The 15,122-nt window shown below is 38.9% G+C and overlaps 1 protein-coding gene across 1 annotated transcript in view; it reads left to right on the top strand.

Moving 5' to 3' along the window:
- ASXL3 (ASXL transcriptional regulator 3) overlaps positions 1–15,122 on the top strand; it is a 167,148-nt gene that overhangs the window by 144,382 nt on the left and 7,644 nt on the right. The window contains exons 10-12 of the mRNA XM_077135674.1: positions 2,791–2,887; positions 5,548–5,653; positions 12,209–14,150. Coding sequence (XP_076991789.1) covers positions 2,791–2,887; positions 5,548–5,653; positions 12,209–14,150 — 2,145 coding nt within the window. The remainder of the gene's footprint in view (positions 1–2,790; positions 2,888–5,547; positions 5,654–12,208; positions 14,151–15,122) is intronic.

Here is a 15,122-nt window from a genome sequence, read left to right as displayed (position 1 = left end):
GAAAGGTTTTGCCCCCTAAGGGACATTTGGCAATATTTGGAGACATTTTTTAATTATCATAACTTAGATGGGGGTTGCTACTGATATCTATTGGGGAAAGTCCAGGCTGCTGCTGAACATTCTACAATGCACAAGACAGCCCTCCACAACCAATAACTGTCTGGGCCAAATTTTCAAGAGTGCCAAGGGTAAGAAGCCCTGCCCTAGGAGAGGTGGTTTCTCGTAGGGAGCATGAATTTCTAATCCCACAGAGACTACGGGAATAGGAAGCTCGTATTGCCACATCACTGGAAGTGCTACTGCAAAGGTTTAGTCCTACTTCCACTCCATGGTTCCCAGACCCTTGTATTCTAGCCGTTGGGGACACAGCACCCTATATCATCCATTAGTTCACCGCATTCCAAAGGGTGATATCTGAGAATTGTCCCATGAAAGCATGGGGTGGCTGGAACATTTATCCACTTGCATTTCGAGGTGGGCCAGTGACACGGCACATGTCGGGACCCCCCACAGCTGTGCCGAGGTCAGGTGGGTGGAAGCGCTGTGCGTGTCAAAAGCAGCTTGCTACATATAGAACTAGAATATAAGGCCAGGGCATTTTCTTTATTGCCGCTGTATTTCCAACACCCATAAAAGTGCCAGAGGCATAGATGCATATAAATGGCTTCATAAATGCTGAGTAAATGTGAACTATGAGTGAGTAAATGACAAATCAGCCAGCGAGTGAAGTCCTGCCTGAAATTTCATAAGTGCATTGAGTATTTTAGTGTGGTTACCAGTTTGTTATTCAGTGAAGAAACTCAGGATACCCAAATCTGGATTTGGGATTTACTGCCTTTGCTGTAGCTGTCATGGCTGATGGCAGCACTCAGCATCGCTTCCATTTGTTTTCTGCACCTCTCTTTTTTGAGTTTGTCCATTATCCAGTTTAGAATTGGTTGTAATTCCCTTTTGTATTCAATATTCCCCCTCATTCCTTACTTATTTGAGTTAGATTTTTGAGAACTAGCTTTTCAGTGGGTGAAAATCGAGTGTAAACAGAACGTAAACAAAAATGTGGGGATAGGACATCTCTGAGTGGGTTTTCAGGGTAAGTGGGCAGGGCGTGTGATATACAAGGAATGTGGTATGGGAAGGAGGGGGAATCTTTGAAAATGCAGTTGGAACTAGAACCTGCCAGGTATATGAGTTCTAGACTGAAACATCCTCACACACTCCTAAATTTTCCAGTTACTGATTGTTTATGTTGTCCTGCCTCTACAATAAAGCTCACTGGCAATATACAATATGCTTTGATGTTTACCTGTGGCATAATTTTATTCTTGGCCTGATAGCTTAGTCTTTTTCATTCCCTCCCTCGCCATTTTGGCACGTCTGGTTCTTCTAGACCTCTGAATTACAAGCCTCACCCGGCGACTAGTGACGCAGCCTTGTCTCTCTACCCCTGTTGGCCTCCTCCTTATCCCTCCACCCGCCCAACATCCGCTGCTACAAGCACACTCAAAAACAACATCTCCCTGGTGCCTAGAGACGTCACAGTCACCCCATCCGTCCTCCCTGTGTGATGGGCTACCCTCCCCTGGAGTCCACGCCCTAACTCCACCTCTCCTCAACTGTATATATTCCGGGGCTCACCGAGCCTCGAGGTCTTCAGCTACTGGCGGCCCTGGCATAAGCTTCTACCAACAATAAAGCTACCTTGCTTCATGCCTTAATTGGCTCGGCCTCCAGTCCTTCAGACCCGCAGTGGTCCCCTGCGCGTGCACCTCCGACCCAGACCCTCGAGCTCGAGCCCCCTCTGCGCCTGGCGGTTCTACTCCCTGGACCCCCTCGGCAGGAGGAGTGGACCCTCGCTAGCCTAGCGGGACCGGACTCGGCGGAGTCCCACCTCTCCCCGCATTTAGCCATTTTGCCCAAATTCTATGAATTTCTTGTCCCCACACCAGTTCTGCCTCTTGCATTGAGTTCTTCCTCATTGCTTAACTCTTCCTAGCTAACTTACACTAGCTTTCATTTGTTTCAGCTTCTCATTTTCCACTCACCCAGTGCTTAGCATTAGTTTATTTCCTGTGCCTTATCTTCACCCCTTCATGAGATGACAGCCAGTCGAGGACAACACTCTACTTCTTTATAGCCCCTAAATCAGCAAGCAGAGAACATGCACATAGACTATACAGTAAATAATTTGAAAGTTAAAAACATTCAGTTTGAGGCTTGTCTAAATCTTTTCAATGTAGGATTTTATTAAATATTAGTATGTTTGAGGAAAAAGGGCAGCAGCATAGTGTTGCACATATTTTATCATTGCTGGTATTTTGTACATCCAAAGAGGATGAAAGAAGTAAGAAAGGACATGTATCCAGCGAGGGTGTATTTGTTTGCTCTCTAAACCTCAGTCAGTAGTCCAACTAGACAATTTCATTTAAAAAGCTTACTCTAAAGGTATAAAATATATGTTGATTTTAATGCATTATCAATTCAGGCATAGTAAAATGGTAGTCATTTTGAAATTTAATTGCATTTGTTAGTTACACTCAGCACCGACATTAGAAATGCCTGATAAATATTTCCTTTAGAGTGACTTATTTTTTCATCGTAATAGTCGATATTAAAAAGACAGCTTTAATGCTAGGAAAGTCATCTTTTGTTAGTTGCTTTCTTTGCTTTTTCCTACCCCTCATGTTCATTCTATCACGCTAACACACACTGCCCAATGCCGGCTTCTTTCCTGTGGACTTTAGATTTGAATTATTCCTAATAGACTGTTGTTTTTGTCGGCTTCTTTCCTAGATGGGAAGTGATGGAATTTTACGCCTCAGTACTTCAGCTCTAAATAATGAATTCTTTGCATATGCAGCACAGGGGTGGAAGCAGCGGCTGGCAGAAGGTAAATTTCTATTTTCTATTATTACTTGACATATTGGAGCACATGTACTGAACTTTCTCCAATTTCCAATCTTTTCCCCCCTGAAATATACTTTAATTTAGTAAAACATCAAGTCTTAATCCAAGAGATTTCACTAATGCTTTTGTAGGTCTTGGCATTTTTAATGTCAGATAGTTTGCAGAAAGCATGACATTATCTGGAACTTTACAAAAGAACTTTGATATAGCAACATTTTCTTTAGAATGGCAATTTTAATTGCAATTTTTGATCTATTATGTAACTTCTTAAATATCGTCAAGTCTACCGAAACTCTTTTTAATGCATTCTCCCCCTAAAGCCAGCCTTTCACCTTATCCTTCCTTTAATCACCTAACTTGTTGAAAGACTGAAAATACTCAGTGCTACCACATTTTTATTCCCTACCAAGACCGCAAATTGTTATAGACCGATGTGGCTCCACCACCACCCAGTGAAATAGCCCTCATAGAGAACACAAATGGCTTCCTAGTGGCACAGTCCAATTTCATCTTCTCATTCATTTTTACTCCATCATACCTGAAAACCATCTACCTTGCACATTCACGGTGTATTTGAAATGATCTCCTCCTCCTACATTCTGGGGATCTTTTCTCATGTTCTTTCAGGGACTCTTGTTCTTCCATCTGATGGTAGATGTTGAAGTGTCAAGCATCCTCTCTTGTGACATTTTCTTTTTGTAACCATATATATTCTCCATGATCTCTGTTGGCCTGAACAGAGAGTTTCGGTCCAGACCTTGACTTCTATGGTTCTGCCTTTGAAGTCATTCTTCCTTCAGTTTGTTCCTTCTCTGTCCCTTTCAGTCCAGGCTGGCAGTGGTTCTCATATAAATTTCATACACACAAAACTTATCGGCTTTGAATACAGTTTACAAGGGTCCAAAACATCAGCCAATAGGACTTTCCACAGCTCTTTCTTGCATAACTGCATTTCCAATCCTTGACTTGCACTGAAGTGGCTGACTGGATTCCTAATCAATGTAACTCTCACATGGAGCCCTATTTGCCAGCAGCTGCCTGTCCAGAAGCTCAGGGTCCCTGACAGAGCCCTTCTGACCCTCGTCTCAGAGCATATTACCTGGATTGACTCATAATTTTCCAAACCGCCTATTTCTGGTTTGTGCCCAGAATTTCAGTTCTCAGCTTATCTCTTTCCTCTCTCATTTTACTACAAACTGCAAGGAAAAACCAGGTTGTACCTTCCACACTTTCCTTGGAAATCTCCTCAGCTAAATATCCAAGTTTATCACTTTCAAGTTCTGTCTTCTAGCTGATACCAGAACACAATTTTTCCAAGTTTCTTTGCTACTATAAAACAAGGACTGCCTTTCCTCCAGTTTCCAGTAACACATACATCACTTCCATGTAAGGCTTCATCAGAAGTACCTTTACCATCCAATTTCTACTAACAGTATGTTCAAAGCAATCTAGGCTTTTTCTATCATGCCCCTCACAATTTTTCCAGCCTCTACCTATTTTATTACCCAACTCCAAAACCATTTCCTTTTTTTTTTTTTTCTTTTACATTTACAATATCAGTACCCCAAATCTGTTTCAATTTTCCTGGGCTGTTCAAACAAATAGCATGCAGTGGGCTGGTTAAAACAATGGGAATTTGTTAGTTCACAGTATCAAGGTTGAGAAAAAGTCCAAGGTAAAGCTTTCCTCCCTAAGATTGGCATTCTGGGGCTAGCTGTTGATGATTCTTGGTCCTTGGTTCCTCTGTCACACTGCAGTGCCTATGGTGGCTTCTCCTGGCCTCTCGCATCTCTTCTAGGTTCCATTGACTTTCAGCTTCTTGCTCCCTGTGGCATTTTCCTATATCTGTCTGAATTTCATTCAGCTTATAAAGGACTCCAGTGATAGGATTAAGACCTATCCTGACTGAGGTGGGCCACACGTTAGCTGAAGTAACCTCATCAGAAAGTACTATTTACAGTGGGTTCACACTCACATGAATAGATGAAAGTTTAAGAACATATTTTTCTGCAGTATGTAAACACCCAGCTACAAAACACCACCATCTTCTATGGGAAAACTTCAGAACTCTCTTTAGAACATGCATTGGGTAATTGGTTCCACCCTACTTATCCTGTTCTGCTCTCAGTTGGCCAATCCAAAAGACATAAATGCACATGTTCATATCTCCCTGCCTTCTGGTTTCATTACCCTGTAAAAGCTTGATCATACTTAAAAAGCTAGCTCAAGAATCAGCTCCTATATTTGTGGTCCTCCTTAATATATGTAAGCATAGTTAAGCACTTTCTCTACTACATTTGCGTATTTATTCTTAGGGCCTATGCAGGGCTTGACATTATATTCAGCCATGTGCCTTTTTCCCCACCGGTTGGAGTTCCTTGAGAACAGTGAATATACACTGTTTAATTCTCAATTATACATTTATTTTACTCCATTCATTTGCAAAGGGTTTTAAGAGTTTGCTTATGACTAGATGACTTGTTTGAATGAGGTTCATAAGAAAAAGGAGCTGTAGAAATATTTACATCCTTTTACTTTTCAATATTCTTTAAAGTTTGGTTGATGTAATTACATTAGTTTATCTTTGTTAATTGGCAAAATATATGACCACATTTACTCAATATGTTAGTATTTTCTTTCTAGGTGAATTTACCCCAGAAATGCAGTTGCGGTTAAGGCAAGAAATTGAGAAGGAAAAGAAAACAGAACCTTGGAAGGAAAAATTCTTTGAAAGGTATTATGGAGAAAAGTAAGTACTAGAGCATTTTTTTTCTCATTTCTCTTAGAAGGAAATGAAAATGTAATTCTCTGCTTTACATAGCATGCTCATATGCTATAAAACTTAATAAACCTGTGATAAAAGCAATAGTACCTCCATATAAGAAGTTGAAGGTAAAATTATAGTGGCATATCAACACTAAAATTTTAAAAAATGCATTTTCAAGGGTTTATAACTTGTCCATAAAAATTCATTTTGTATTGAAAATAGCATATGAAATCCTATAGAGGTCAATTTTAGTTTTCTTAAGTGGATTTCCGTGAAGTTCTCCAGTTTTTGATCCTGGTACTTTCATTAATTAATGCTTTAGAGGTAAGTAATTTTTAAGTACATATTTTATTCTTACATTTTTCCGAATGTTGATTGTGCATATATATTTTAATCTCTGTCTAGTTCTTACTTTGGATACCTTTGTCTTCACATTTTTCTCTGGGTTAAATATGAATTTAATTTATTATTTTTATTTGTGTGTGAGTTTCTTTTTTAAGCAACATCAACCACAATTAAATATAGTAGTGACTGAACCTACCCAAAAGTGGAGACATTCTACTGTCTACTTAAGCAGAATTAGAGCCCCGTACACATTCAGATCCCTAAGGAATGAGAGATTTTAGAGCTGATTGTGACAGTAATTACGGATCCCCTTATTTAGTAGAGGTATTTGTGCTTTGACTGCCTCTTATACAGTTATTAGTTGAGAGCTTTTATTTTATATCAAAGACACTGAGATGGTTGCAGGGAACAAAATCTGGACCTTTTTATCTAATTTCACAATTTTCCTGTGGATGGGGAAAAACGTGCCAGGAGGAGTCCTCTGTGTGAGTTCTTCATAAAGAAAAATCAGATGCCTAATGGACTGCTTACTCAGAGTAGAGTAGCCTTTGATGATTTGTTCCTAATAACAATACTGTTGAATAAGGAGGCCTGTTCCCCACCCCCGACCCAAGAAAGACCATGTTACAAACAACCAGCTGAGTATCTCAGAATTTAGAATTAACAGTTACACCTCCTGAATATATGTGGCTGCTATAAGAGTTTATAATCCAGGACCCTTTACAATAAGCCCCAGCCTGATAACTTATGCACTCGACTTATGTTCACTGAATTCTTTTTTTCTTTCCAGTGGAAAGAAAAGTATTTATTGGATTTTGTTTTAGCATCAAATTTCTATATTATGGTTAGTCCATATAATTGAGGCATGGTAATGTTTTTCTTTTTGTTCCTGACATTTCCTTCAACACACAGCTCTTAAGGTTCATTCATCTACTGGCATGACTCACAACTTCATTCCTTCTTTTGGTAGGATCAGTAGTCCATTGTATGTGTACACCATAGTTCCGCCTTCCATTCTGCAGTTGTTGTACCCTTAGGCCACCTCCAGTCATTTGGATCACAAACACTGCAGCAAGAAGCACCAGTGAGCAAATACCCATTTGTATCCCCAAATTTGTATCCAGGTATATACTGAGCAGTGGGGTTTCAGGATCATATGGCAAACCCACCCATAGAGGAGGCCTACTTTTAATTGCTGTTTCCTCCTGCATGCATATACATAGTTTAGCAACACCAAATAGTAATAATTAATGTCTCTTGTCAGAAATTAAAAATGCAGCGGCTAGTTATATGCATTCATGTATAGTCATCTACAGTATTACCCAAGCCTGACTGCAACAAAAGCCTCATTGGAGCTTTCAAAAATAAGTACAGGTGCCCAGGCCCCACCCCAAATATACTGATTTAGAATCTCCTGCCCAGGCATCTGTAATTTTAGAAGCTTTTCAGGTCAAGCTGATGCCCAGCAAGATGAGGAACCCTGGAAAACAACACTGAATATCTCTCAGGAACCCTCCTGCCCCTTTTGTCTGTGAAAAGGAATGTCAGGAGCACTCAGCAGTAATGACAGAATCATAACTGAGGTAACAGTCTCCGGAGCACCGGTCCTAAACTTTTTTTTTTTTTTTTTTTTTACATGGGCAGGCACTGGGAATTGAACCCGGGTCCTCTGGCATGGCAGGTGAGCATTCTTGCCTGCTGAACCACCGTGGCCTGCCCCAGTCCTAAACTTTTGCTGAGTGATAGGCCCATGTCTGTAGTCCACAGTATTTATCCACCATCTCCTCTGTGCCAGGAAGTATTCTAGATGCTGGAGGTGCAGCACCCTGCAGACCTTTCCAAGGCTCTGTGCTTGGAGAGCTGACGTCCCAGGGAGTTTGCATTGCAGGGAGCTTTCCTTTATGCAACCATAATTACTGAGCATTCTCTGGTTCCAGTTTTTCTAAGAGCTTTGGAAATATTATTTCATTTAATCCTCCCCAACAGTCCCATAAAATAAATACCATTATTATTTTTCAAACAAACAAACAAAACCATTAGGAAACCTTGTGAATGAACCTGTGGGACATTTGGTGAGGCAACAGAAGCCAGACACAAAAGAGAAATTATTGCATGGTCTCCTTTAGAAAATGCTTATAAGAAAGCAGCAGCCTAGACTGGAAACTCTTATAGCAGTCACATTTAGTCCAGAGTGGCAATTATTATTTCTGGATTTAGAAAGGCATATATGTGTATATATAAAACCTGGTTTTTAGAGATAAGAATAAAGCCTGTCAGGTCAGGATTAAGGTCATTCAGAATAGGAGTAAGGAAGACGTTGTCTATATTTTACAACCTCACCTATCCTTTGAGACCAAAAGAAGAAAGTTTATTTTGTCCAGAACCTAAATTTTCTGTAGCACGTAATCTAACTCAACCTGTCTGGATAGCTCATTTAAACAATCAAACACAGGGAGCCCAGAACCAGAATGAGGGCCTATGATCCTGTAAAGCTTAATGTAATGCCTGGATACATCCTAGACTGTATTAAGCAGATAATCAAAAAGTTTTGGCAACGTCCCTTGACGGTTGGGAGAAAAAATATGGAACTATTAAACTTTACCACCGGGGAAACCCCTGACACTGTGTCAAACGTTAGGGACACCCAAATCAAGAGGCCAAACCCTTAATCTTGATGCTTGCTCTTGTGAAGCTTATGTATGTGGCGGAGAAGCCTAGCCTACCTATAGATAAGCCTAAGAGTTACTTCTGGAGGACCTCTTTTGTTGCTCAGATGTGGCCTCACTCTCTCTAAGCCAAACTCTGCAAGTGAAATCATTGCTTGTCCCCATACATGGGACATGACATCCAGGGGTGAATGTCTCCCTAGCAGCGTGGGAGAGGACTCCCAGGGATGAGTCTGGCCCTGGTGCCGTAGGATCAGCAATTCTTCCCATTTGACCAAAAAGGGGAAAAGAAGTGTAAGAAGTAAGATATCAGTGGCTGAGAGAGTCAAGAGGTTACTCTGGAGGTCAGTCTTATGCAAGCTTTAGTTAGACATTGCTACCTATCATAACTTGTCAAACCCCAACCAAAACCATTCCAGCCAATCCTAAAGAACACCTAGGTGATATATAAAATTCTACAAAGGTTCCATGCACTAGGGTAACTTTCCAGCAACTTTGTACCTCCCAGTGGGTCTCTGGACAAGATAAGTCCTGAAACCTAGAGGGGCCAGCCTTTCCAGAACATCAGCTAGATCTGTCTCCCTACCCCATATTACTGACAGCCCCTTCCAACATGAAAAAGTTGGAATGGGCATAGTGCAAAAACCCCTAAAGGGTGGGAAAAAGATAAAAGGTGATGGTAGAGTTGTACAGGGATTAACAACAAAGTATGATAGCTGAATCATTATATTGATAGTTCTTTTAGTCTCCAGTATCTTAGAGCAGCTAGAAGTAAAAACCTAAAATTGTGGAATTGTAACACATACCAAACTGAAATCTGTTCTATAACCAATTGTTGTGCTGTGCTTTGAAATATTTTCCTTTCTGTATATGTTATTTATTTATTTATTTTTTTCATGGGCAGGCACCAGGAATCAAACCAGGGTCTCCGGCATGGCAGGCGATAACTCTGCCTGCTGAGCCACTGTGGCCCACCCTATATATGTTATTTTTCACAAAAAAGGAAAAAAGTCGATTGTGATGATAAAAAAAATATGTATTTATTCCTTTTAGCCTCTGATGTTCTGGAGGAGCTAGAAAGAAAACTCTGAGATGATGGTATGGTAGCACATGAGAAACTCTGGGATCTGTCCTGTAACTACTTGTTGAAGAGAGCTTTGAAAACTATTGCTTTTTTTTCTTTTTTTGCTTTGAATATATGTAATATTATACAATAAAAATATTTGTAAAAATCATTAGGAAACCAAGGGACAGAAACTAAAAAAATTTGCCCCAGTTCGTACAGTGAGGTTAAATAATTTGCTTAGGGACTTAATCCTATAAACCCTTTCCGAAAAATTCACAGATACCCATATACTTATGTTCATAAAACTAACTTCCGGACTTCACAGACTTCCTTGAATATCAAGTTCAGGACCCCTGCTCTGGAGGTTGACAGCTATGCTACTATGAATGATCATCATTCCCCAGCAAAACAGTTTTTCTATATGATCCTTACTCCCCTGGTGTTCTATCTTTTTTGTTTCTATTTCTAATACATATCAGATGATAGATACATTTTGAACATTTCATTGACTGCCTTTATAATTTTATTGTTCCTATAATACCTGTTTTCCCCTAATGTGTGGGATTTTTCCTAGCACCAGACAACTTTCACTTGACTGATCCCATATACCTTTGCGTTGTTCTAAGTTTTTCCATAAATGTTACCATCCGAATTTACTTCTATTTAAGACCTGTCTAGTTCAGCTCTCTTCTCTTTGTTTGAAATCTTTATTATCGTTCTTATTGACTTATTCTGCTGTGATTGTGGTGCTATTAGTTACTTATGAATCACCCATATATATGTCAACTCAACTCAGAATTATAAGGGTGGGTTGTTGTCTTATGATCAAAAATCTGGAGTTTAGGGTTTTCCTATGTGAAGTGTGTGGTATGCTCTGAACATCATCTTTTTATGACATTTTTTGCCACATTAAATCTATTTTCCCATGAAAATAATAAATGTTGACATAGCACTATTTTATAAAGTATTGTTTAACATATATATTATATATAAATGATACCCTTATACATATGTAGATGTAATAGTATCCTTATCAATTACCTAGCAGAAATTTGACTGTCAATGGTTAGATATGAGTATGTTATATACCTCACCACATATCAGTTGTTTCCCTGCTTGACTCAAACCCAAAGGACCTTGTTTCTTGCTGATTATTGATTATGGTGCTTTAAATTTGTCTGTAATGAAATTGTTCTGCTCCTCTAAGTATTGTACAGTTATAAATTGTAGCTTAGTTTGAACCAATTTTAGGAAAAGGAGAGAAATAATTATGAAGACAGTATCAACTCTCTTCTTTTCAGAATCTTCTGAAGGCAATGATCAAATACCCAAAAAGTGTAACTGATTTTATTTTGCTTTCATTTTGAGTTTTTTATTTAAGGAAAGGTTGAAGTGTATTTCACCAGTACTCTCTTGCATCAATGCTATTATAGCTATATTTCATCACTCAAATGTGTTTCTTTCTCTAGAAATGTTCTCTTCTCCTCTGATTATCTTTCTCATCACCTGCACCTTAATTTAACCTCATTTAGAACAGCATTATTTCTTTACCATCTGATGCTGAAGTTACTTGTAACTTAGTGTGACAAGAAATATTGATTTACAATATGCTTGATTGTAACTCTGATTAGCTTTGCTTTAACCTGAACATTAGGCTGGATTATATCTTGATTTTCATTATCATTTTGTATGGAATGTATTAAAGTAAGAAATCTACCTGAAAGCTTTAACAGTCTTGCCAGAAACTTAAGATGGTAGAATCAATTTTAAAGACCTAAATATATTTGTTATTCTTGAGTAAAATTTACATGTTGTTTTAGGTTAGTCATTTAGAAGATGATGGAGTAACATCTCTTAGAATGACTTAAGAGAACTTAATCTTTGGAAGTCATTTTGATTTTAGAATTTTACATCTCAATCATCTTCTATTTGGTCATGTATTCCCTGAACACTGCATATTTTTGTTTTAAGAGCATCTTTCTACTTTCTGACTTTTAAAACATTTTAGATATTACAATTTATTTTGCCCTCCTCCCCCATATTTTCTAAATCTTTTGTAGTCTGTAAATTGCCATTTTTATGGAATTTCTATGCTAATATTTTCTTGACAGTGACAAAAGTGATCACAAAAGTTTGACTTGTTTAGTAAATTTAAAGTAATTGTATCTGTTCCCTTCACTAACATTTGGTAAGGTTCTTTCTTAAATACAAAATTGGAATCTATAACTTTCATAACCAGAAATAGAGTTGATTTTGGTTACGATTACAAAAGCAGTAGAGGAATTAAGTCACCGTAAACTAGTTTAAATAAATTAAGCATGTTACTTAGGAATTTTAGTGATTATAAAATGTGTTGGATGCATTCACGTCTATTGAATACATACTTGTAGAAGTCTAGGTTGTAGCTTTCATGTATACTTGTGGTCGATTAATAACTTAATATCTCTGATTTCTGTTCAGGTTGGGCATGACAAGAGAAGACTCTGGGAAGCTCACTTCTGGACCAAACAGTGATGGAGCTGAAAGCAGTTCCGCACATGGGACCTCTGGCCTTCCACTTCCTTCTGCACAGACACCCTTAGAAGAGCAGCAGCCAAAAAGCATGAAAAGCCCAGCTTCTCCAGAGCCTGATTTCTGTGCCACCCTTTGTCCTATGGTGGAGGTTCCAGCTAAAGATGTGATGGCAGAATCTGAATCAGAGGATATCTTAATCCCTGAGGAATCTTTGATTCAGGAGGAAATTGCAGAAGAGGTAGAGACTAGTATCTGTGAATGTCAGGATGAAAATCATAAGACAATACCTGAATTTTCTGATGAGTGTGGAAGTCCAGCCAACTCCCATGAAGAGCCCCAAATAGCCCCTTCCCAAGATAACCTGGAATCCTGTGTTATAATGAATGATGTTTTAGAAACTTTGCCTCATATTGAAATTAAGGTGGAAGAGAAACCAGAATCTCCCCAGGAAGAAATGTCAGTTGTTATTGATCAGCTGGAAGTCTGTGACTCACTTTTACCTTCCACTTCATCTGTGACTCATGTCAGTAACACAGAACATAAGGAGCCAGAGACTGCAAGAGAGACCAGTACTCCAAAAATCCAAACAGGGTCATCTTTAGAAGGCCAGTTTTTAAATGAAGGAATTGCTGTAGACATGGAGCTACAGAGTAATCCTGATGAACAACTTTCTGAAAATGCTTGCATCTCTGAAACTTCCTTCTCTTCTGAGAGCCCAGAAGGAGCATCTCCAGGTGGTGAAACCCAATCCACTTCAGAAGAATCATGTACCCCAGCCTCCTTTGAGGCAGCATTTTGTTCTGAGATGTCCAACAATGAAAATACAGAGACATATAATCAGAGAAAGCCCACTGATGAAAACCTTCATGCATCTTTGATATCAGAAGTATCTCCAATATCCACTTCACCTGAAATATCAGAAGCATCTCTTATGTCCACCTTACCTTTAACATCTGAAGCCTCCCCAGTATCAAACTTACCTTTAACATCAGAAGCATCACCAATGTCTGATTTACCTTTGACATCAGAAACTTCTTCAGTGTCTTCCATACTCCTCACATCTGAGACCACTTTTGTATCTAGTTTACTACTTCCTGCAGAAACATCTCCAATTTCTAATTCTTCCATTAATGAAAGAATGGTACATCAGCAAAGAATGTCATCTTCCATAGATGAAGAGCCACTCTCCCCACAGAAGAACGATGCTTCTGCCTCTGCCACGCTCCTGGAAGAGAGCCATCTTTCTCAGCAGAAGACTCCACCCAATACTCCTGAACCCATCAAAATGGGTTCTTCTTCCATTACTCCAGAAGCATCTCCATCTGAAGAATTGCACAATAAGACCCTAAGTCAACAGCCAGGTAAATCACATGTTGAAAATGAGAAGCCCTACTCTGCTTCTATTCCAGAACTTTCTTCTCCAGAAATGATAAAAGTTAAAAATCATGGTGTCCTACAACGAACAGAAAAGAAAGGGGCACCCTCACCATTGGAATTACCTGTCTTTTCTGAAGAGACAGAGAATAAGGGAAGTGAGCTTCCTTCAACTAAATTACAAGACAAGCAATATGTTTCATCAGTGGATAAGATTTCTTTTTCAGAAGGCTCTAGAAATAAAACACATAAACAAGGGAGCACACAGAATCGGCTAGAGATCTCACATACTTCCAAGTCCTCAGAACCCACCAAGTCACCTGATGGGTTTAGAAATGAAAATAGAGAATCAGAGATATCAAAGAGGAAAACTGCAGAGCAGCACAGCTTTGGAATCTGTAAGGAAAAGAGGGCCAGAATAGAAGATGATCAGTCAACCCGTAACATGTTGTCCAGCAGCCAGCCTGAGAAAGAACATCCTCCAAGAGAGGAACCCAGGGTTCCACCTTTGAAGGTATGGTATCTAAAAATATGTCAGTTTCATAGATTGGCTTTTCCTATAAGATTCTCTGGATTGTTCCATGCAATGAAGTACTTGATTTCTCAAGAATAAAGTAGGTTTTCTTCCTTCCAGGTTTTATTTATATATCAGTTTATAATCTAATCATCCAGCACAGCACACAGACTTATAGTCAGAGATCCTTTTTGAGACTGTGCCTTGAGCTCATGTAGAAGGTCAGATGCTTGTCTATATTTAGGCATCAGCAATTAGGAAAAAGAACCGAGGGAAGGAGAGTAGGCCTAGAGGAGCCTGCCAGCCACTTGATACACAGGGCGTTCTGAGATGTAGAATAGTGCCCTTGGAGAAATTTGAAAAATAATTCAATGTCTAAAAAGTTCAGTAGGACTAGGGAAAGATAGTCAAAAAGTCAGAGGTATGCCCTAAAAACATGAAGGTACATATCATTCCTTCATGATCTAACAAGCATTGAATACCACTATAGCCTGGCAGAGAGAACTTGGCCCCTTAGATATATCTTAAATAAATCAATAAAATGTCTTTGTGAACTCCAAGGGAGAAAACAGTAGATATGTAAATATACAAATCCTATCTTTTCATTTTAGAAGATTAAAGAGGTCTTTAACGTCACAAAATAATAAAGCCTTATAGACAAACATTCTTATTTATATGCTTTTTTAGATCCCAGATAGATTTTTACTCTTAAGAAAGAAAAAATAAATAAAACATTTATATAAACTGACTCGACCTAGATAAACTGAAAATTAAGGTCAATTCAAAAGAAACCCCATGTTGAATTAAAAAAAAATTCCTGTTCACTACAGTTTGTACCTATTCAGTGCTTTTATATAATTCTCTGTGTTGCCCTACAATAAGAGTGAACTATTCCATCACAGGATTGGTCTACAATCATAAACATACCCAAGTTTTGTTTTCTTTCCTCCCTTCTTTGTAATTTTGCTGTGC

This window comes from Tamandua tetradactyla, chromosome 18 (assembly GCF_023851605.1).
Source record: "Tamandua tetradactyla isolate mTamTet1 chromosome 18, mTamTet1.pri, whole genome shotgun sequence".
Lineage (NCBI taxonomy): Eukaryota > Metazoa > Chordata > Mammalia > Pilosa > Myrmecophagidae > Tamandua > Tamandua tetradactyla.
The sequence above is the reverse complement of the archived record's forward strand: the minus strand, read 5'-3'. Positions and strand labels throughout refer to the sequence as shown.